This window comes from Macrotis lagotis, chromosome 4 (genome assembly GCF_037893015.1).
Source record: "Macrotis lagotis isolate mMagLag1 chromosome 4, bilby.v1.9.chrom.fasta, whole genome shotgun sequence".
Lineage (NCBI taxonomy): Eukaryota > Metazoa > Chordata > Mammalia > Peramelemorphia > Peramelidae > Macrotis > Macrotis lagotis.
The window spans coordinates 202720800-202745251 of record NC_133661.1 but is presented as its reverse complement, the minus strand read 5'-3'; the positions used below and the strand labels follow the sequence as shown (position 1 = coordinate 202745251).

Here is a 24452-nt window from a genome sequence, read left to right as displayed (position 1 = left end):
GGTTTCATTAATTGGGACTCCATTAAGATTATAATTGGAATTTAGTGAGTTGTATTCACTGGAAGTTCTAACTAGGTAAAACAGCTATGTTAGATCACAGGACTTTTAATCAATTTTCTCTTATGTCAGATACCAGGATGGTCAACAGAAGGAAATGCTACTGGGTAAATGTCATGTTCTTGGAGCCAAGGAAGCCAATGGGCTAAAGATGTCAGTTCACAAGAATGTGCAGCTGAAGGGGCAGCTTCTCTGTATGACTGATGTTGGACCCCTTTGACTTGATTTCCCCAAAATGACATTTGAATAATATCTCATCTGGAAGAATAAATCTGGCCTAAGACATCTAACTTACCCACATGACTTCTGCCTGGACACTGACATTCAATGCTTATATCTGTAAAGGAATTTTCCTTTAATGTCCTGGATCTTTATAGTTACTAAGCAGAGCAGAAAAAGAAGTTTTAGGTGAATTGGATCTAATAGCCAGAGATAGGTTGGGTGTCTGGCTCTGACACCTGCTATCAGCTCCATGTTAAGATAGGAAGTAAGTTTCTTTAATTTATATTTAAAGGGGATATTTAGGTAAGAAGAGTGGAAATTCTTAGGATAATTACAGTTTCAAGGTCTAATTTATGGAAAGGAATATGAGTTAGAGAAGTATATCAGGAATCAGAAAATTGGTAATATTTTGAGGGGAAAAATAATTTTGGTTAAGGATGTTTGAGTCATTATTGTAATGAGAGCAAAGGTTAAAATTGTTTTATTTTATTTTAATTAGTTTTTGCAGGACAATGGGGTTAAGTGGCTTGCCCAAGGCCACACAGCTAGGTAATTATTAAGTGTCTGAGGTCGGATTTGAATTCAGGTACTCCTGACTCCAGGGCCAGTGCTCTATCAACTGCGCCACCTAGCTGCCCCAAAATTGTTTTATTTTAAACCAGATGCTGGGTACTCTTAGAACAAAGATGACTGTTGAATGTATATGTTACAAGCTTGAGTCAATGTGACAATTCTCATTGGGTATTCGCTCATGTAGCAAAACACTAATGGAAGTTTATTATGTTAAAAGTGATGTATATGTGTCAATATGGCAATAAGGAAAAATATAAATTGTAATAAGCTCCAGAACCTCATTGTTTTGTGATGGAAATATGTGTTTTGATCTGAATAAGATGTTAAGCAATTTCTTTACCAGAAGACAAGGTCTCAGCTAGTCACCAGAGCTAGAGAGGACTTTTTTGGAACAGATTCAGAAGATGCAAAAGGACATTGTATGTCTCCAGGGGAGAAGAGAAGAGAAGAGAAGAGAAGAGAAGAGAAGAGAAGAGAAGAGAAGAGAAGAGAAGAGAAGAGAAGAGAAGAGAAGAGAAGAGAGAAGAGAAGAGAGAGAAGAGAAGAGAAGAGAAGAGAAGAGAAGAGAAGAGAAGAGAAGAGAAGAGAAGAGAAGAGAAGAGAAGAAGAGAGGAGAGACACTGGAACAGTTCATCTCCATCATTTCTTGCCTATCTATACATTGTTTATCTGTAACTTCCCCTTGACTCTGTAAGTGTGACACCCCTACTGATGCCCTTCTCCTTATGGAAAGGAGGAGGGGAGGCAGGGCGAAAATGTTCTCCATTGAAAGAAAAAGAGGGAGTTTATTGGATAGCATGATTATATCCTACATGAGTCTGTATATCCTATTTAGGGAGAGCCCTATCTCTGATTTAGACAAGGGGGTATTATTTTTAGATGGGAGGAGAATCTAGCTTACAGAACTCATTTCCCAGTCTTTTGGTGTGGCTAATGTTGGACTTGTGATAGTTCACATCAGTTTGAGAATTGGCCTTGGGTGGCAGTACCCCTGGGTCTGACCTAGATTCTCAGTCCTTGGTCAGAGGTGCATTGTGCCACAGGATTCTGATCCAGAGGAGAGAAACACCAGTGGCATTTGACTGAGTCAGTTTAGGGTGACTATTGTTTATAACTGATTGGCCAGAATATTTGCCTGGGGAGTAGTGAATGTCTAGACATGTCCAGAAGCAGGGTACATATATTCTGGGCTGTAAAACTTAGAGATAGGTGACCTCAGACTCATGTGAGATTAATGATGGTACCTGGATCCTTTGTAAAGATAAGCAAACTTTAGGGGTGGCTAGGTGGCATAGTGGATAAAGCACCGGCCTTGGAGTCAGGAGTACCTGGGTTCAAATCCGGTCTCAGACACTTAATAATCACCTAGCTGTGTGGCCTTGGGCAAGCCACTTAACCCCATTTGCCTTGCAAAAACCTAAAAGTAAATAAATAAATAAAAGATAAGCAAATTTTGTTAAGGGACATTTGTTAAGGGAAACTGTGATTATGAGTTAGTGTGGACTTGCCAGGAAAATGCTGAAATGGCCATTTGCAAGAAAAATAATTAAATAACATCCCTAGGTATATTAGCTATTCTTGGGTTTGGTACATACAATGGCACAAAATCAGAAATTTATTTTGGATCAATTTTGGAGCCAGGAAGACCCTTCAAAGACATTGGCTTAAAAACTTGCCAGTGGAAGGAGGTACAGCAACTTTGGAAATGTGCCTATTATCATGATGATTATATGGCCCATTTAAGAGGGCCCCTTGGAAGTAAGGAGAAACAGTTTTATCCATTTGTTGGAAACTATATTCCTGGAAGACTAACTAGCACTAGAGGGACATTATTAGATTTGTAGGACTACTGCCTCATCTAGTTGTCCAAAGATTTGATCAGGGAGTTATCTAGACTTAAGGGCCTACTACCTGGGCACAGGATGGAAACTGGGGATATAGGACCCCTATCAATATGCTGAACAAAAATAATTAGGCTCCAGGCAGTTGTAGAAATTATTACTAATCAAACAGCTAGGGCCCTAGATCTTTGGCCAATCAAGCAACCCAATCCAGAGAGGCAGTCTTACAACACAGATTGGTAATGGACTACTTATTAGCTGAAGAGGGAGGAGTATGTGGGAAATCGAATCTATCCACATGCTGTATTAAGACTGATGATAATGGACAATTGGTTAAAGAAATCACTAAAGACATTAAGAAATTAGCCTATGTTCCTGTGCAAACTTGGAACTCTCCCTTTGGTAATTATTGGTGGTCCTGGTTTAACGGAATCTGGTGGAAGCAGATTCTTTTGTTCCCCTTAATCGTACTTAATGGAATTATCTTACTGCCAATTTTTCTGCCCTGTTTAATTCAATTGATAACATGAGTGGCTCAGGACAGTCTTAATAAAATGGTGACAATCACTTCCAATCTTAACAACATAACTTATGAGGATGATGACCAGATGAACCAACAATGTGAGTTTATATTACAGAAATTTGAAGAAATCTCATCAAAATAAAGAGGAAGGATTGAGTAGCATAAGGCTTGAGATTTCTTCAGTAGAATATTATAGATTAGAAGTAGTTGAACTGTGTGTTATATCTCTTCTGCCCCTCCTCTGCTGACAAGCAACTTCTGGGATATTGGTGAATGTTACCATGTTCGAAATGTAAAGAGTCAATTGACCATCTCTTATCTGTTGAAGTCTGGATGTTCATATATTCCTTGGGGATGGAGAGGTAATCCTGTCTCTGAATTATATGCTTTTTTCTTTAGATTATTTTACTTGTTCAGATTGTAAAGACCACATTCCTCACTAATGACGATGGGTCAGTTGAGGGGGTGGAAATCAAGTTAGGATATATGACCCTTAGGGTCTTTGTCTCTTTACCTCATTCTCCATCTATAAGGTTGAGTGGGGCCTGCTTCTCAAGAATCGAATAAAGCTTTTTCTCTTCATACCTTGAGAAATCTCTGAAATTTATTTAAGTGGTTATATTTGTCCCACACAAGGACAAGGACCCCTGACTAGTTGGAGCTAGTTTTTGACTTCCCCCTGTGTAGGGAGGCTTGAAGTCAGGTGAGGAGACCTCACTCATCTCAATGACTGGTCAGTATTCATTCTTTTGTTTTACATTCACATACCTGCCCATAGGTACCAACACTGCCAGACCCCAGTCTTTGTAATGCAAACTAAAAATCTCCCCTTACATTTTTGTGGAAGCCAAATGCTCCCCATATTCCTTACAGTAGTGGAATTTTCTTTGTCAATTGGACTGAAACCATTCTCTAAACTGTAGGTGGCTAGGACTGCACAAAATAGACTAGAAACAGGAGAGTTAAACAGAAATTTAACTAATTTCAGAGTGAGGAAAATGATGTTTGCAAATGGAAGCCCCCATCTGTTCACAAGAAGGAGGACTTATTTACATACTGTACTGGACCATGACATAATCATTTTTTTAAATTTTTATTTTTAAAATTTATTATTACTATTATTACAATACTTTTGTTATAAGAGTAAACATAAATCCCCCTCCCCCCAAGAAGATGAGAATCCTCAAGAATAGTGAGAGAGAAAAAAAATGTATTTCAGTCTGTGTTCAGATTCCAATGGCTTTGTCTCTGCGAGTTGCTTTCTTTATCAAAAGTGCACCAGAGAAGTTTCTTCAGTATTTTTCCCACAGTTGCTATTACTAGCTGTACCACCACTCTATTCCTCCCCACTCTCATTTATTCTATTCTCTCTCTCTCTCTCTCCTTTCATCCTGGACCATTCTAAAAGTATGTTGTATCTGAGTACCCTCTCCCTCGATCTTCCCTCTCTTCTGTCACCTATTCTCCCCTTCCTTCCTCCATTCCCCCTTATCCCATCTCTTTCCTCTCATTTTTCTCCAGGGTAAGATAAATTTCCTCACCCTATTAAGTGTGTATGTTATTTCCTCTCTGAGCCATTTCTGATGAGAATGAAGGCTCACTCATTCCCCCTTGCCTTCCCCCCTTTCCACTCCATTGAAAAAGCTTTTTCTTGACTCTTATGTGAAATTTCTTATCTTCTTCTTCTTTATTTCCTTTCCCTTCCGCCCAGTACTTTCTTTTATCACCCACTGACTCCATCTTTTTACTATATTATACCATTATATTTCACTCCTTCCTGTGTCCTGTCTATATGTGCTCCTTCTAACAGCTCTTATAAATGAGAAAGTTCATATGAGTTATCAATATCTTCTTCCCATGCAGGAAGACAAACAGTTCAATATCATTAAATTCCTCATAGTTAGTCCTTCTCATCTACCCCCTCTATGGTTTACCAGAGTCCTGTACTTGAAGATCAAACTTTCTGTTCAGTTCTGGTTGTTTCAATAGGAAAGTTTGAAAGTCCCCTGTTTCACTGAAAGTCCATCTTTTCACCTGAAAGAGGATGTTAAGTTTTGCTGGGTGGTTGATTCTCAGTTGTAAACCAAGATCTTTTGCCTTCTGGAATAGTATATTCCAGTCCCTATGAGCTCTTAATGTAGATGCTGTCAGATCATGTGTAATCCTGACTATAAAGCCAGGGCAGCTGAATTGTTTGTTTCTGGCAGCTTTTAAAATTTTCTCTTTGATTTGGGAGTTTTGGAATTTGGCTATATTATTCCTGAAGTTTTTCTTTTGGGATCTCTTTCAGGAGGTGATTGGTGAATTCCCTCAATTTCTATTTTACCCTCTGCTTCTAGGATCTCAGGACAATTTTGCTGTATTATTTCTTGAAAAATGAAGTCTAGGCTCTTCTGATCATGGCTTTAGGATAGCCCAATACTTTTAAAATTATTCCTTCTGTATCTTTTTTTGAGGTCAGTTGCTTTTCCAATGAGATATTTCACATTTTCTTCTAAGTTTTGGCTTTTTTGGAAGAGTTTTATTTCTTCCTGATTTCTTGCAAAGTCATCAGCTTCCTTTAGTTCCATTCTGCATTTGAAGGAGTTATTTTCTTGGGAGAGCTTTTTTATCTCCTTTTCCAGCTGGCCAATTCTGTTTTTTAAGGCATTCTTCTTCTCCTTGTTTACCTTTTGTTTTGCTTTTTCTATTAGGCCTAAACTGGTTTTTGACACATTATTTTCTTCAGTATTTTTTGTATTTCTTTCACCAAACTGTTGACTTGGTTTTCATGATATTTTTCTGCATCGGTCTGATTTCTCCTCCTAATTTTTCCTCCCCCTCCCTTAATTGTTTTTCAGAATCTTTTTTGAGCTCATCCGTAATCTGAACCCATTTTCTATTTCTCTTGGAGGTTTTGGATACAGAAGCTTCAATTTTATCATCATCTCTTATAAATGAGAAAGTTCATATGAGTTATCAATATCTTCTTCCCATGCAGGAAAACAAACAGTTCAATATCATTAAATTCCTCATAGTTGTTTGAAAGTCCCCTGTTTCACTGAAAGTCCATCTTTTCACCTGAAAGAGGATGTTAAGTTTTGCTGGGTGGTTGATTCTCAGTTGTAAACCAAGATCTTTTGCCTTCTGGAATAGTATATTCCAGTCCCTATGAGCTCTTAATGTAGATGCTGTCAGATCATGTGTAATCCTGACTATAAAGCCAGGGCAGCTGAATTGTTTGTTTCTGGCAGCTTTTAAAATTTTCTCTTTGATTTGGGAGTTTTGGAATTTGGCTATATTATTCCTGAAGTTTTTCTTTTGGGATCTCTTTCAGGAGGTGATTGGTGAATTCCCTCAATTTCTATTTTACCCTCTGCTTCTAGGATCTCAGGACAATTTTGCTGTATTATTTCTTGAAAAATGAAGTCTAGGCTCTTCTGATCATGGCTTTAGGATAGCCCAATACTTTTAAAATTATTCCTTCTGTATCTTTTTTTGAGGTCAGTTGCTTTTCCAATGAGATATTTCACATTTTCTTCTAAGTTTTGGCTTTTTTGGAAGAGTTTTATTTCTTCCTGATTTCTTGCAAAGTCATCAGCTTCCTTTAGTTCCATTCTGCATTTGAAGGAGTTATTTTCTTGGGAGAGCTTTTTTATCTCCTTTTCCAGCTGGCCAATTCTGTTTTTTAAGGCATTCTTCTTCTCCTTGTTTACCTTTTGTTTTGCTTTTTCTATTAGGCCTAAACTGGTTTTTGACACATTATTTTCTTCAGTATTTTTTGTATTTCTTTCACCAAACTGTTGACTTGGTTTTCATGATATTTTTCTGCATCGGTCTGATTTCTCCTCCTAATTTTTCCTCCCCCTCCCTTAATTGTTTTTCAGAATCTTTTTTGAGCTCATCCGTAATCTGAGCCCATTTTCTATTTCTCTTGGAGGTTTTGGATACAGAAGCTTCAATTTTATCATCATCTGAGTATGTGTTTTGATCTTCCATGGGACTCTGGTCAGATTCTTCTTTTTCTGTTGTTTACTCTTTTCCTCAGCCCAAGACTAATTTACAGCACTTCCAAGGCTTTGGGTTTTTTTTTTTTATTTGGGACACCCCACTGGGGCCTTTATTCCTCCAGGGTCTTATGCTCTCTTGCCTGTACTTTGATATGTAGATGACCACAACATTTCCCTCTGCCCTGGAGCTGTAAGGAGGAGTCCTGTTTGGCTATCTTAGTATAGAAGCCCAAACTGCAATCTGGATCTGAGTGTAAGCAAACAGCAGAGTCCTACCTTGAGGGAGAACAGAGAAATTTCTGCAGTCTTCCCTGACCCCCTTACTGTCTGTGGACTGTGTTCTAGAGGTTCAACCTACTTTCTCCAGATTCTTGCTGCAGGTTCTGTGGCTCACTCCACACTCCTTCTGGTGTGGCAGAATTCTCTTTCTACCCCTTCGAGCTGTTCTGGGGCTGTGCTGCTACTGGGGCTTTTTCCAACTCCTGGTCCTGGTGAAACACACCTTTCCCACAGAACTTCTAAGTTGTCTTGGACTGGGGAAATGTATCACTCAGTCTTTCTGTGGGTTCTGCCCCTCTGAATTTTGGCTTGAGTCATAATTGGTTGGCTTTTGGAGTTTTGGGGGGAAGGAGTTCCTAGGAAATGATGCCTTCATGCCCCCATCTTGGCTCTGCCCCCTGTATTCGACATAATCATTTTTTGGTCTTCAGCCAGTTCTCCTGATTGGCATATAGTAAAGACACTTTAGGGGCAGCTAGATGGCACAGTGGATAGATTACCTAGCTGTGTGGCCTTAGACAAGTCACTTAACCCCATTGCCTTGCAAAAAGCTAAAAAAAATTTTTTAAAGACACATGCTTAAGTCCAGTGGGAATGACTAGTCTCAAGTCTTGGGGGTCATGATTATACTTCAGTGTAAAGAGTTTTGTGATGGGAGCGGGACCTGGTAGAGATGAGGAACAGGGATTGTGAACTTGTCAAGAGACATGATGGCTATTGGCTCTCAAGTCTCTCAGAAATAGGGGAAGTTAAAAATCTTAAATCCCTTGGTGAATACTTAGTTCTGGCCAAAGCAATATACTTTGCCAAAGGGTGAGATGCTCCAGAGCATCTTAACTAAGAATTATTGTTATATCGAGTTCAGGACATAGTCTACTTATTAGACTTTAGCTCTGGGGAACAGGGTGTCTCCAAAATATTTTGAATCTTATCTGGGTGTTGACATAATTAGATGTTTAAACTTGATCCCGAATAAATGTGAATGTCATTGTTTGGCACATCCTTTAAAAGCCCCAGCTTAGTATTTCTCTAGTATCTCCCCTTTGAATTGTACCTGATCTTCTTAGCTTTCATGAGAATCAATTAAGGAATGGAATAATTTTGCTCCCTCAAGGAAAATCTAGGTCCTGAAAAGCTTGCAGGAGGACAAAGTGAATAGGGTATTATCTCAGTGGCAACATACTGGAAAGGGGGCTAAAGTACTCCACTAAACAAAGGTAGAGGGGCGGCTAGGTGGTGCAGTGGATAAAGCACCAGCCCTGGAGTCAGGAGTACCTGGGTTCAAATCCAGTCTCAGACACTTAATAATTACCTAGCTGTGTGGCCTTGGGCAAGCCACTTAAGGCCATTTGCCTTGCAAAAACCTAATAAATAAATAAATGAATAAATAAATAAACAAAGGTAGAAAATTTCAAAACAAGACAAAGAAAAAAGAGAAGAAACATTCCTAGTAACATGGGCAGGCTGCACTTTTTCTCCTAAATGTCCTTTTGCCATCAAACCCATATTCATTTTGAGGTTTTCCTTTTTCTACTTTTTCAAACCCTGCCCTAAGGATGACTTCTATTACCAAGGAATATCATTTAAATACAATGACACAATGATTCTTTAATTGAAGGACTGAAATTTAAGAATACCTTGGAGGCCAGGTGGTTTAGTGGCTTAGTGGATAGAGCACCAGCCCTGGAGCCAGGAGTACCTGGGTTCAAATCCAATCTCAGACACTTAATAATTACCTAGCTGTGTGGCCTTGGGCAAGCCACTTAACCCTATTTGTCTTGCAAAAACCTAAAAAAAAAAAAAAAGAATACCTTGGAGGACCAAACAAACTGTTGTATCAGTTGATGCTCTTGATAATTTTTAGGGAAAGTTGGTAAACTCTCCATTTCTATGGGAGATAAGTTCAGAAGATCTCTTTGCCCTCATTTGCTCATTCTTTCCTTTTTTTTCCTTTTTTTTTGTGGGGCAATGCTTTAAGTGACTTGCACAAGGTCACACATCTAGTACATATCAAGTATCCAAGATCATATTTGAGCTCAGGTTCCCCTGACAGCCAGAGCAGGTGCTCTATCCACTGCCTCCTTATTTATTTATTCCAACATTTGACTCCTGGTCAGAATTCATAATGGAATTTGTAGTTTGTAGTTAAAGGACATAGATTCAAATCCTACCTATGACCTATAATAACGGGTATATCATTTGCTCCTTTTAAGTTTAAGTTTCTTTATCTACAAAATAAGGTATGTGTTTGTGGGGAGGGGAGCAAGAGACTGATAGCTAAGCTCATAGAAATTGATTTCTAAATTTCTAGTTCTACATCTGGGGCAGCTAGGTGGCTCAGTGGATAGAGGGCTGGTTGGATTTAGGAGGATGGGAGTTTGAATTCAGTCTCAGATATTTGCCCTTACTAGATGTGTGACCTTGGGCAAGTCACTTGACCCTGATTGCCTCACATCCAGGGCCATCTCTAGTTGTCCTGATCACTGGACCCAGATTACTCTGAAGGAGGCAAGTGACTAAGCACAGCACACCCCTCACTCAAATCCAATTCACATGCTTGCTGTGGTATCATCTCCCTGATGTCGTGATCTTTTTCTGCATCATCTATATTGGTATTTGAAAAAAGTTTCTTCATAGAAATATTATCTTCAGGTACTTTCCCAAGTCACCCTTTTGAGAAGAAACTCTTCTTGAGTTCTCTCCAACCAGTTTTATATCGGCTTCTACCATCTAGGGAAGGGGCAATTTCTGGGGCCCCGAAAGAGTTGTAACTAAGACCAGATAACTGACTTTGTCCCAGGTGCTGACAGTTAGGGTGAGTTCTTTCCCATAATATCCAGAAATTGCCATTCCTGAACTTTGAGTTCTGGCAGTCAATTCTCTATGCCTTGCATGCTGGAATTGGAGGGAAAGATGGGACCCGGGAGAGAGAAAGGAAAAGGATCTGGGCCAGTAGAGTGCCCTCTACATGGCTACTGTTTTTGTCTCAGGTTAAAAAAAAAAATCACAGTTAATGCCTTTGCTCCAAAATCCTTGTTCCTGGTTTTTCCAGGCCTCTCTGCTCTCTTTTCATTGAAGCACAGAAGATATTTACATAAGAATATTTACAATGTCCAAATTATTTTTACTTGAGGGAATGATAGGGCAGCTAGATGGCAGAGTGGATATAGTGTTGAGTCTGGAGTCAGGAAGACTCATCTTCCTGAGTTCAAAACAGGTCAGAATGATTTATTCACTGTGTGACCCTGGGCAAGTAACTTAACCCTATTTGCCTCAGTTTCCTCATTTGTAAAGTTGGAGAAGGAAATTGCAAATCTCTTTGTCTAGAAAACTCCTAATGGGATCACTAAAATACAAAAATAAAAAATCAAATACAACTGAACAATTATACCATCTCTTCTAGATATTTTCTGTTTAATCCCTTTTTGATCTGGGGGTTTGTCCATTAGCCTAAATACTCAGTAGTCAATGTCTCACAAATTACTTCTAACTGATGGCAAATAGAGTTACTGCTGGCTCTAGTGTTCTCCCAACCCTTCTCTCTCCTTCCCTGCATCTTCCCACTGCCCCAAACTTTAGAGGATGTGGTTCAGAAACATTGGAAGATCTAGCATGGGTGTTCAAACTTTTAGCTCTTTTCTGAGCCATATTGCCCAATAAAAAAGTTGTTATGGGTCACACATAGAAGTTAAAATTTATTTAAGACTATGTAACCTAGTGAGTATAACAATAAAATATAATAAAGCATAATAAAAATGAACACAATAATAAAACATTTACATGTTAAACAAAAATAAGAATATGCAATTTTAATGTGATCACTGAGCCTACCTTTCTGATACCAGTGTAGCTATATCTGCTTTGATAGAAGTTGTAGTGATGTGAAGAATATTTTCTAGATCCTTATCTGAAACTTTTAGTTCTATTTTTACTTTCTTTTGTGTTTTATATGGGGAAAAAAGTTGCTCACAAAAAAGACATCATGAACTGGCCATGTTTGTAAAACGTCAAATATTTTTCTTTAGGCTGGTACAATTTATGAAAGTTGTATAAAGACACTTGAATAAATTTTTCTTTAAGTTGCATATCTGTTTTCAACTCTGCACATTCTGTTTGCAAGTTTTCAGGTAATATGTTGATATCAATTGAGAATGGAGAAGCAAATATACTGAGGTGTTTTCTAAAATTTTGAAAGCTAGTCTTAAAGTCCTGTGACAAAATAGCAATTAATGTTGCACATTTTTCACTGTTTATGTTGCATGGTCTGTGATGCTGTAACATTGGCTCATGCACTCACCTATTACTTCATTTTCAGGTTATGCAACATGGGCCACATGAATAGTCTTTGAGGCCCACAGGCAATAGGTTGGACACACCTGATCTAGATCTCTTAATATGTTTGCTGTAAATGCTGAAGGGAGGGGAGGGAAGCTGAATTTGATCTACAGCTGTCAAATTAATACTGATTACTGACTCCAAAAAGATTAGCAGATATTATCTTCGAAGAGAAGAAGGCTGGTTGAAAGGTAGATTTCCTAAGGAGTCTGTCTCTGCAACTGGAAGTCCAGAGATGAAAGCAAACTGGCAAGTTTCTATTACATCTTTAAGGAGAGGAATCTCAGGTTCAATTTAAAACACAGGAAGCGGATTTGCTAATAAGAATTGCACAAGTAACCTACAGAATATGACTAGGTTTGTCATCCTCCAGAAGGCACTAACCAATTCAAGGTGATCTTCCTGATTGGGTAAGAAGATGAAAGGAGTAGAGAAATATCTTTTTCTACCCTTACTTGGGGAAATTTTCATTTAATTTTTTCTTCAGGGCAGCTAGGTGGTACAGTGCATAGAATGCTGGGCCTGGAGTCAGTTTTTCAAGTTCAAATCTGGTTTCTGTCACTTATTAACTGTGTGACCCTGGGAAAGTCATTTTTCCCTGTTTACTTTGGTTTTTCTCTTTTAAGAAATGAGCTAGAGAAGGAAATGGAAAACCACTTTAGTAACTTTGCCAAAAAAACCTCCAGATAGAGTCACAAAGATTCAGACATGATTGCACATCATTTATCACCTTCAAACACAATTTCCATTATTTGTAAAGCTACCTCAACTAGATAGTTTAGAAAAGTAATATAATTAAATGAATTTATTACTAAAGTGTGAATGATTGATAACTACATAATTTGTATATCTTAAAAATATAATGTTTGTAAATCCCAATAAATCTATAATTATTAGAAATGTAGTCAGTGAAACTATTTAATAAAATGGATAGGGAGACTAATAAGTAAGCAGACTAAGTCTGTTTTTCTAAGGTCAGGTTTACTAAGCTGTACCAGCTAGATCATAGAGCAGAAAATGTTATATTCCTTTTTTAGGTTTTTTTTTTTTTTTGCAAGGCAAATGGAGTTAAATGGATTGCCCAAGGCCACATGGCTAGGTAATTATTAAGTGTCTAAGGCCAGATTTGAACTCAAGTACTCATGACTCCAGGGCTGGTGCTCTATCTACTGCACCACCCAGCCGCCCCAATATAACATTCTTAAGGAGACAGAGGCAGATTCTAAGAGACCGGGGTCCTCTCCATGGGGTCGATTTAAGAATGCCAGGGAGGCTGAAATACTGGCTGTCCTTAAAGTTTGGTTCAAGGCAAATATGATATCTATGAAATGAGACACAGGAACACACACACACACCAATTTAACACATACACATATGACTATATGCATATACACCCATGACACATACATCTATTATATATGCATATATACACATGTAAATACATAAATAGTATTCTGTACTGCTAGGTGGTATGGTAGATGGGGTTCTTGTCCTTCAAATCTGGCCTCAGACCCTTATTAGTTATTTGACTCTGAACAAGTCACTAAATACTATTTACCTCTATTTTCTTATCTTTAAAAATCAACTGAAGAAATGGCAAACTATTTCAGTATCCTTGCCTAGAAAACCCCCAAAAGGAGTTATGAATAATTGGACACAACCAAATAAAACAACACTTTTTACAAGGGAAATTTCTACTGAGTAGAGGTTAGGTGGAGAGAAATAATGGGGAAACTATTGTTGTTATTGCTTTTGTTTTGATGCTTCATTCTTTTTTTTTTTTAAGTTTTTTTGCAAGACAATGGGGTGAAGTGGCTTGCCCAGGGCCACCCAGCTAGGTAATTATTAAGTGTCTGAGGGCACATTTGAACTCAGGTCCTTCTGACTCCAGGGCCAGTGCTCTATCCACTGTGCCACCTAGCTGCTCCTGCATTTCTTATTATTGGTGCCTTGGAGCAATTTTTTTCTAATCATTCAAAGTTTGCTATCCTTTTCTTGAAGGCAGTTTATATACTTTGACTTGTCAGAATAATGTTAGATAATGTCTGGAGAATGTTGGAGAATGTGTCTTGGTTTTATACATTGTCCCATAGTCTCACCTTTCTCTAGTGCCTTGACTCCAAAACTAGTTCTTGTTTCAACATAACACAAGGCAAACTCCCTACTTTTAAGTGTCAGTGTAACTGTGGTTTGAACATAAAGCTGAGAAATTGCTTGAATGGGCAAAGTATTTATCTACATTGACATCTTTATCTATATAGCCTTATCTGGAGCTTTCTTTGCACTGTAAACCCATAGTTCAAAGATTTCCCTTTTAGTATCAAATTCCTCTTTCACATCCAAGTCACTGGACTTTGATAACTCTGGAAGAGAGATTGAGACTGATGCCTTCATGCAGCTTTGCCTCACTTAATTCTAATTCACAAGGAAGTCAAGATATCACCTTGTGATACTGCTGTTCTTTGAAAATGCAGGATGAACACATCATGGGGAATTGGGATTGGTGCATATGAGCAAGGGTATTTCCAGAAGTCTGGTCCACATGCACCAAAGTCTAAACAAGACTTAAAATGGAGTCACACAAGCAGATTCTGCACAAGTAGAAGACTTTGCATAATCCCCCTTAGGTGCTGACCATATTCATGGTGTATCAATTAAACTTGTATCAAACTTGTCTTCAACTGCATTATCTTAATCTCTATTACTTTTAATTTGGGAGTTGGCACAATAAATAATCCCTATAAAGAAGACTAATAGAAAGCCTACAAATATTTCACTCATGAAAAATCAAGATAGCCATGACATTAACTCCCCATGGAGACCATGGTTCTTTCCTATCTGCCTGATTCTTCATTTCAGTCTTTCTGTTCAGAGCCTAGATGGGTATAAATGCCATTAAAATTGACAGGACCCCAAGTGCAGCACTCCTGACCTATGTGAGTGTGTATATACCCCTCCCATCTATCCAGGAAGAAATCCAGATAGAGGTAGACCATTTTGTAAGACCACAGACCTGAGTCTATGAACCTCTGTACTAGTGTCCTCCATAGCACCCATGATCTCATTGACAAACACCTGTAAAAACTTATTGATTCTCTTAAGGAGGGCTATCCTATGGGCAGCCCTATACATTGGCATGCTAAAAATGACAAAGTCAATCCCAGATTCTCCTACTAAAGAGGATAAAAAAAGAGATACTTAGATGACTGAGGGCTTGTTGTAGAAGTCATCCTTATAGGTAAGGTGAATGTGGCCCAGAGGCCAAAAAGAACCTTGCTCCTTCCTGCAAAAATTTGAGAACCTCATAGTATACATTATTATTACACAAAAATAAAATTCTGGGGGCCTATACTAAAAACTCATCAATGAATGCCTAGTCCTCTGGAAATAAAATATTCTCTACAAATTCCTGGTCCCATAGAAAGTCATGTTCTTATATAGGGACATGGTATAGCTACAGCCTGTCTACTAACCCATTATGTGACTGTTTTGTTCTGGTCATAGCATAGTAGTGGTGGTCTTATAGTATAATGTAACTATAGCAGGGGTATATTAATAATTTTCTTCCTTGAATGTAAAGGTTGTTGTGGAATTCTCTTCCAAACCCATGGGAGCTCAATTAGCTTTATGCTTACAGCTTCTTGAATTGATGGCAAATGAATAGTCACACAAGTTAGTCCTGACTATCTTGTCCTATCCTAAGGTATTCTTTCTTCAAGGTGAAAGGGATATGAGTATCCAGCAATTATTTCACTTAAAGGTATGATTGGCATTTGGGATCAAGAATAGATGAAGGTGGTGCAGTGGATAAAGCACCAGCCCTGGAGTCAGGAGTACCTGGGTTCAAATCCGGTTTCAGACACTACCTAGACATTACCTAGTTGTGTGGCCTTGGGCAAGCCACTTAACCTCATTTGCCTTGCAAAAACCTAAAAAAAAACCAGAATAGATGAAGGATAAATTCCTGATTATCAAGGTCAATACATAAATAGATGGCCAAGGATCACTGATTGAAATTTGGGGTCTCTTTTTAGCCTAACTAGTCTTGACATACAAGTGACTTCCTGGATAAATTTGAGATAATCTCAGAGGGAAGACTCTATGATTAAAGGGAGAATAGGACAGAAGGTATTCCAGGTGGGGGACAGCCAGCAGATGTCTGAAAATGGGAGATGGTGTCTGGGTATGAGGAAACACAAGAAGGCCAGTGTCACTGGATCTCTGAGAATATGGGGGATGGAGAGTAAAGCATAAGAAGATCAGAAAGGTAGGGAGAGACCAAGAGGTTATGAAGGGCTTTGAAAGACAAACAAAGAATTTTATATTTGATCCTGGAGGCAATAAGATGCCACTGGTTGTGATTAACTTTTTTTTGGGGGGGGGGTCCTTTGCCATCAGGACCAGCCTGGTTTCTTTTTATCTCTGAACAAGAGAGCTATTTTATTTTTTCCTCTCCAATCCTTTTTTTGGGGGGACCAAGCCTGTGATTTTATTGATATAGGAAATCACTGTGAGAAAACTTTCACACTGTGAGGAAAATTCTCCACCATCAGTGATGAGTCCCTTTTCTGCAATTTAAAGTCATAGTAGCTCCCTGGGACAGAAAGTTTAAAAGACTATCCAGGAGGGATTCTTTTTTCTTTACTTATAGCTGGGATGTGTCTAGCATGTAATAATAATAATAATAATAATAATAATAAAAAAAAAATACTTGTTGACCATTTGAGATGATTTATCCAGAGTCCACAACCAATATTATGTCAGAGGCAGGATTTGCATCTTGGTCTTATGTGTCTACTAGGACGCATTTCCTCTCATCCATTTATCTCTTCTCAAGACCCATTTGGAGCCTTGGAAAGACAATGTCCAACTAAACAGATACAGTCAGTCATTTATGCAATTTTAGATTTTAAAGGGAAATGTTTGCACCCAATAATTTTCAGTGCCCATACATTCCCAGTGTATTGTAGGCTCCCAACCCCCACACATCCCAATGATATTTCCTGAGTCTGGGGTTTCATACTTTTAAAAATAGCTTATGACTGAAAAACAGCTGCTGCTAAGCTCTATGGGTATCAGGATGGAAACATGAGCTAATGGTTTCTGTCAGTGCCCCTGGCCTTCAGTTGTCCTCAATTATCTGGGCTTGGAAATTGAGCTTTAGCCCATGGGACTGTGTGACCAAGGAATGCCCTATAGTTGAGGAGTGGAAGGCTCTGCCTGACTTCCTCTAACCTCCTTCAAGGTGCTAAAAGAGCTTTCTTTCCAGATAAAAGGCTCAGATTCTTTTACTGATGAGGAAACTAAGACCTAGATTCATTCTGATTTGTTCAAGGTCACTCTGGTTATAAGCAGCAGAAGGAATTTAAAATACAAATTATAGCTTATCTCTTTTTCTTCAGTCTGACTTTAGTTTCTTTCTTGATTAATAATTAATAAGGCTTATCTTTAGGAAGAATCTTGATGGTGTTGCTTTCTTATTCTAGCAAAGTTCTCTTGAACTGCCTTTTTATTCTTTCCAAATGCTCTTCCATGAAGGCAATTGGTTTTTATTATTGAGAACACGTAGTGTGCTGGAGATTTGAGAGTTTTCTAGGTTTTGCTCAGTCTCATTTCTAGAGGGGCATAGCTAGGCAGTGTGTAGGCAAGAACAGGCTGAAAATGAGCCAGCAGGTTCCAGGAGGCAGTTTATACCTTGGAAATAATACATCTGACCCCCCAAATCACCAGGGGGTTGAAGAAGACAGTTGGATGGGAAGAGAGTTAAAAGATTCTGAGGAAATACAAGATCTGGGACCACCTTTCTGCCCATCTTCATTTCCAAATATCCCCCAGGATTCTCAGGTAGGTCATTGTAATATTGTACTTGGAAAATGTAATTCTTTTTTTCCCAATGTATTTTTTTTTCCCAAAGTACTGTGATCACTATGAGAAGAAAACAGGAAATTTTTTTTATAAACTTATGTCTCCTTCTGGCTTCATGTAATATTTTGCTCTGCATCTTTATAAGTATTATTAATTTAGACCTAGAAGAGCTCTAAGAGGTTATTTAGTTCCAACCACCCCTTATTACTGATGAGGAAACAGGCCAACATAGATTAAATGACTTGTCCATCATCATTCAGATAATAGACAGGATTCAAACTCATGTGCATAACATTTAATTCAGAACATTTTCCTATGCACCCTATTTTCCAAGGCATTTATCATGGAATAATGTGTTGTTTATTATAATTCTGTTGGTACCCATCCAGGGAATGGACTAGAGCCAGCTTGGGCTAGTTCATGAAGAAGACTGTTAAATTTTCATTGTGAACATTTATATTTTTGAAATCAGAAAATGTCATGAGTTAGGATCAGTACTATTTTGTTGATTACCTAGACTTAAGAAAGTAATAGAGGGGGCAACTAGGTAGTGCAGTGGATAGAGTACCAGCCCTGGAGTCAGGAGGACCTAAGTTAAAACTGACCTCAGACACTTGATACTTCCTAGCAGTGTGCCTTGGACAAGTCATTTAACTCCCATTGTCCCCCCCCCAAAAAAAAAGAAAGTTATGGAGAAAATTGAACTTCAAAGTGTGTCCTATATACATTGTTTTTGGAGAAGAGGAGATGGTTGTTAAACATTTGCTAACATACCTGTACCTATCCCTCAGTAAGATAACATGAGAGCAGAGACTGTTTTCCCCTACCCTCCTACAGTGTGCACACAGTAGATGCTTAATAATTGTTGAATGATTGAAAAATGATCTTTTTACCTCCTGCCTGTACTATTGTTTTTGTCATTTTGTTGTGTTTAAAAATACAAAATGAAAAATATGTACAAAAAATTTTAAAACAAAAAATTTTATAAATATATTTTGTTTTTTAAAATCATTTATATTTCCCAATATATCTTTTTTCCTTTCCCCTTCCCAGAGTCATTCTTTATTCTGAAAGTATTTTTAGAAAAATACTTCAACAAAATCATCCAGATATTTAAAAATTCTAACTTCATCTGTAGTTTTCCATACCCATGATCTTCATTCTTTGAAAGAATAGGAGGTACATTCTCAAATCTTTTCTTTGATACCTTTTTTTATAGCATCCATTTTTAATTCTTTTGCTATTTTTTCCATTTATATTGCAGCAGTTACTATATACACTACTGATATATATATAGATATATATAGATATATCTATATATCTATATATATATATCTATATATATATATATATAAATATATCTATTTTCCCACTCTAATATATATTCTCCTAATTATGGCTACTTCATTTCAAATCAGTTCATATAATTCTTTCCATTCTCTTTGTCAAATTAATCATTTCTTTTAATATCTTAATATTCATTACATTTATTCATCACAACTTATTTAGCCATACCCCATTTGATGGGCATCTATTTTGTTTCCAGTTCTTTATTGCTACATAAAGTACTGTTACAAATATTTTTATATAAATGGCACCCTTCTTTTTGCCATTGACCTCCTTGTGTCATATGCCTAGCCATGGCATCTGAGCTAATGAATATGGACATTTTAGTTACTTTTCCTTCCATAATTCCAAATTAATAAAATTCATAAATACATTTCAGAATTGTTTGTTCAATCCATAGCTACATCAACAGTGTCACTTGGGTTTCTGTAATAGCTTCCTAATGGGTTTCTCTCATCAGGTCCTCCCTTTACAATCTATCCTCATACCCTCCAAAGTGATTTCCCTAAAGCACAGATATAACTATGTCATTCTCCAACTCCATAAACCACAGTAGTTCTTTATGGTCTCTAAGATCAAGGGTAATTTAAAGCCCTTCTTAACATATCCACACAACTACTTTTCCAACTAAATTATATATTGATAACCTTCATGTTCATTACAGTCTGAGCAAATTGGCTTTATCTCTTATTTCCATACCTTTAAATGGACTATTTTGTATCCTTGCATCTACTCCATCCTCACCTCCAAGTCTCAGAAAATCTAGCTTTCTTCAGTCCTCAATTCAAGAGCTTCCTTTTATATGAAACTTTTTTTTTTTAGGTTTTTGCCAGGCAAATGGGGTTAAGTGGCTTGCCCAAGGCCACACAGCTAGGTAATTATTAAGTGTCTGAGACCGGATTTGAACCCAGGTACTCCTGACTCCAGGGCTGGTGCTCTATCCACTATGCCACCTAGCTGCCCCTATATGAAACCTTTTACTGATTCTCATAGCTACTAGTGACTCATCCTCCCAACCCTACACTCAAATCCCAAGTACCCGCCCCCCCCCACACCTTTCAACACTCATCTTGTATCTATTTTGTATATTCTTATGCTCTGACCATTTTCCAAAAGTCTGGCTGCTCCGTTTTGCCCTTAGGGTTCTAGGGATACTGTTGGGGAGATTGGAATATCTTTTCTTTAAAGCTATCAGCTCTTGCTACCATTGGTTATTATTTTCCCCACTGCTGGCCACCACCATTAGCACCTTGGCTTCTCATTTAGCATCAGTTAATTTTTACAAAGGACATATGCTTTGAAGCTGTAGCAAAAACAATAGGACAGGGACAGCTAGGTAACGCAGTAGGTAGAGCACCGGCCCTAGAGTCTGGAGGACCTGAGTTCAAATCCGGTCTCAGATACTTAGTAATTACCTAGCTGTGTGGCCTTGGGCAAACCACTTAACCCCATTGCCTTGCAGAAACCTAAAAAAAAAAAAGCAAAACAAAAAACAATAGGACAAACATTTCCTATCCCCTCCCCCAAACCTCAGAAGAATATTCTATTCTCCCTTACTCCACCTCCATCTCTGAGGGGAATAGGTTCACATTCAATTATGTTTCTATGTAATATTAATCCTAAAAATGTTCAGATGCATCATGTCAGATGAGTCCTTGTCTCAGCTAATGCTGGGTTAGTTTCTGAAGGTCACTCCTGAAAGTCATTCCTTGCTACTTAGGGCACTGGTGCTGAGCTACCTACAAAACTCAAACTTTAGAACAATGGTCCTAGGACATCAGTATACTAACTCTTTTGGGCTTTCAAAGCTAACAAGGTTGGGGACCCCAATCATTTTAGCTAAAATGGACCATACATTGAAAGACAGTATTATCTCTCATTGGATGTAGTCAGTAAAGGAGCTACTGAAGAGAATGAGGCCAGGAGTATGGTTATTAGTATTTTTATAATAAAAAAATAATAATAACAATAACTTGCATTTACATAGTGTTTTAAGGTTTGCAAAGCACTTTGTAAATATTATCTTATTTCATCAGCATAACACTCTAGGAGGTAAGTGCTGCTATTGTCCTCATTTTATAGTAGAGGAAACTGAAGCACAAAGATGTTATGTGACTGACCCAGGGTCACACAGCTAATAAATGTCTGAGATAAGACCTGAATTCAAGTCTTCCTGACTCTAGGTCTAGTATTTCTCCAATTAATTGCCTTTTGCAGGTACTCCCAGTTTTAGTTCTGCAGTCAACTGAATAAAGCTTCTCCTAATGCTAGTACATAGTAGACTTGAACTAACTTGTAGAATTACTATGCATACTTAAGAATTTCTATAGTACTTTTATTTTTAGCTTCATCATTCTTCTGGAAGCAGGTTCTATAGTGTCTTTAAATGATAGAAAATATCATCAGAGACTTTCAGTCATGAACCAGTCTCCATTTTGTACCTACATATGTACTTGAGAACAATAACTTTCACCTTGTTTTTGTATGCCCAGTGTGACACAATTGTCTAATTTATGCTTGATTGATTGATCTGTAAGATATTTTGCACACACATTCTCATACACACACGCACACAGTCCCAGATACAGACACAGATACACACAGACACACACTAATATATTGGTAAGGTGTGAGATTTTGTGATGGTTGTTTGTCAACAGACCTGAGCAGGGTTACAGAGTTGATGGTTGCCTATGTGTTATTCCTTGAAGGAATTTACAAATACCTGTCTAGCAGTTCCAATAGTTTCCCTTTCACTACCACTTTGATCCTTGAAATTCTCATTAGAAGGACCCTACTTTATGTTACAACATTCTGGAAAGGCTACTGTTAAAAATGTAAGTCACTTAAGTAACATGTTGACATTATCTTTAAGTTACCAGAGCAAGTAGTGATTACCTAGGAAAACATTAGGGTTTACTGCCCTGAATTATTATTGATCTTTTTTGATGCGTTCCTATTGATTTCCTGACTAGATATAAATTCCTTAAGGTCAAATAAGGTATCTCAAAGGCAGGGATGTGTATTTAAGGTCTCAAGATTGTTAAATTTTCAGTTTAAGAATTATACCTCATGGGGCAGCTAGGTGGCATAGTGGATAGAGCACTGGCCCTGGAGTCAGGAGGACCTGGTTCAAATCTGGCCTCAGACACTTAATAATTGCCTAGCTGTGTGGCCTTGGGCAAACCACTTAACTCCATTTGCCTTGCAAAAAAACTAAAAAAAAAAAAAGAATTATACCTCTGAAATTAGCAATACTTGTTTTGTTGATTATCTAGGAGATATGCTAGAGATTAATAATAGAGATTAAATGCTAATCAAATGTAAAAGTATATTGTGGGCCAAGAAGGAGTGATAGAGAAGTTCTTAGTTAAATTCTTCTAACATTCCCCTCCAAACAACTTAAACATAATACCTCAAATGGAATTGTGTGGTGACTGAGCCAACAAAAGATAAGAATGGGATATCCTTCCAGCCCAAGACAAGATAGGAGCTAGGAAAGAGATATTTGTGACATGGGGAAGGAGGGTGACCTGGAATCCATATAAGTGAAGCCTTGGGACTAGGAGGTGGTAACAGAAGTGGCAGCAGCAGCTTTGGGAGTTCTCAAGCCAGAGCTGGTAATGGGACTTAATAGTTAGTCAGAATATTAAAGAGAACTCCTCTGCTAACAGTGGACAAAGAACCAGACATTATTTGTCAACTCTATTATCTATAACCACTTCTTTGGGGTTCCCATCTGTGCTTTGGTGATGCATATATTCCTGTTATTTGCCTCTTGATTTATTCCCCCAACTTTTTTTCCACAGCAGCATCTGTGGACTCTTCATTGACTTTATTTATGATCCTGCTTACTCTTTGGGTCTTGATCTCATTGAGTCAGTCATACTGAAATTAGATCACAAGTTCCCTTAGAGTCTATTGAAGTGGGCTATGGTACTCAACTATGTTTCAGGATCTTCAGTTGAAGATCCAGAACAACAAGATTAATCCAGTCCCCAAATCCTACCCCACACAGAGTTGTCACTCTTACCCCATGCTGACCCTTCAGGTCATTCAGATGCAGTAACATGACAACACCCAGTGTTTGGGACCCTGGCCAAGCAATGATCATAGGAACTCACCTGCCCCACCTCCCTACCACCCAACTTCTGGCCAGTTTTATGTTCAGAGCACTGTTTCTGTCTCCTTGTTTCTGTCTCCTGCCATTCCCAGGGGAGTTGTCTCTCACAGTCTCCAGTCTGCCAATGGCCAGGGCAGTTGACCCTGGGTGACAGTGCAGCCTCAGCACCCATGGAGGAGTCAAGGTCCAAAAGCAATGATGGACTCTCAAGGAGAGCAATCTTTATTCACCCCATCTGAGTCCTTGCCTAGTCCACAAGACTTCATGTGTGAAGTCACAACAGCAACCTGTCCCTTCTGGGCTAAAACTTCTATGTGGTTACTAGTTGTTTTTCTTTAGTTTTTCTTTATGATGATTTCTGTAGTAGTTCTTTGAGTGCATTCCTTTGACCATTTCTCAGATCATCACACCATACTCTCCTAATCTTTTCTGGCCTAGAATAGTAAAACATAGTCCCTGGGAACTTTGACCTTCCCCCTCACCTAAATAAAACCAACAAAAAAATACCAAAAAACCCAAAATTGTCCCTCCAGAGCAGAGAAGAGAATTTTCAGTCAAGAGGGAATGGGAACCCTGCACTGTATACACCCACTTTTGGGTTTGAGGGCAGAGAAAAATACTTTCAGTTGAGAGGGAGTAGAAACCCCAAGGGACAATAACATTTCTTTCACCAAGTCATCAGGGACCTAGGGGAACAGTATTGTTTTTGGTTCCAAGAGAGGAGCAATATTGATTGTTGGGATCAGAGGCCTTTCCTGGATAAGGATCAGAGTGCAAATTGAGAGAGCAGTGACCAAATCTCTCTCCAGATCACACCACCTTGAAAACACCATATTCCTAGGATTAACTCTAAAAGCAAAAATATGAAAAAGTCTGAAGCTTGAGACAGCACTCTCTTATCCCCACCACCCCCCCAAGTTGGTGACAAAGTCCAATATTAACAGAAAGTTCCAAATCAAGAAATAAAGTGGAAAAAAGAATAAACAACAACAAAAAGAACGTGACCATAAAAAGCTATTCTGGTGATAGGGTAGATCTCAAGACATGAATTAAGAAAACAAAGAAGACAAAATAACTACAAGCAAAGTTTTCAAAAAAAAAAGAAGTGAATTGGACACAAGCCTAAGAAGAATTTCTGGAAGAGTTCAGAAAGGATTTTTCAAAATTAAATAGGGGCGGCTAGATGGCGTAGTAGATAAATTAGTCTGCTATATTTGGTCAAACATTTAACTAATTCAGCCCTTATATGATGACTAGTATGTTTTCTTTTGGTGAGGCATGTGATATTAGCTGGTATT

The 24452-nt window shown here is 38.2% G+C and overlaps 1 protein-coding gene and 1 pseudogene across 1 annotated transcript in view; both read left to right on the top strand.

The window, feature by feature from the left end:
* Positions 1–17033: 17033 nt before the first annotated feature.
* The window catches only part of LOC141522077 (cytosolic phospholipase A2 epsilon-like), a 147656-nt gene continuing 140237 nt past the window's right edge, over positions 17034–24452 (top strand). The window contains exon 1 of the mRNA XM_074235169.1: positions 17034–17663. Within this exon, the coding sequence (XP_074091270.1) occupies positions 17481–17663 (183 nt within the window). The 5' untranslated portion in view covers positions 17034–17480. The remainder of the gene's footprint in view (positions 17664–24452) is intronic.
* Positions 21833–23465, top strand: LOC141520487 (rhomboid domain-containing protein 2-like; annotated as a pseudogene).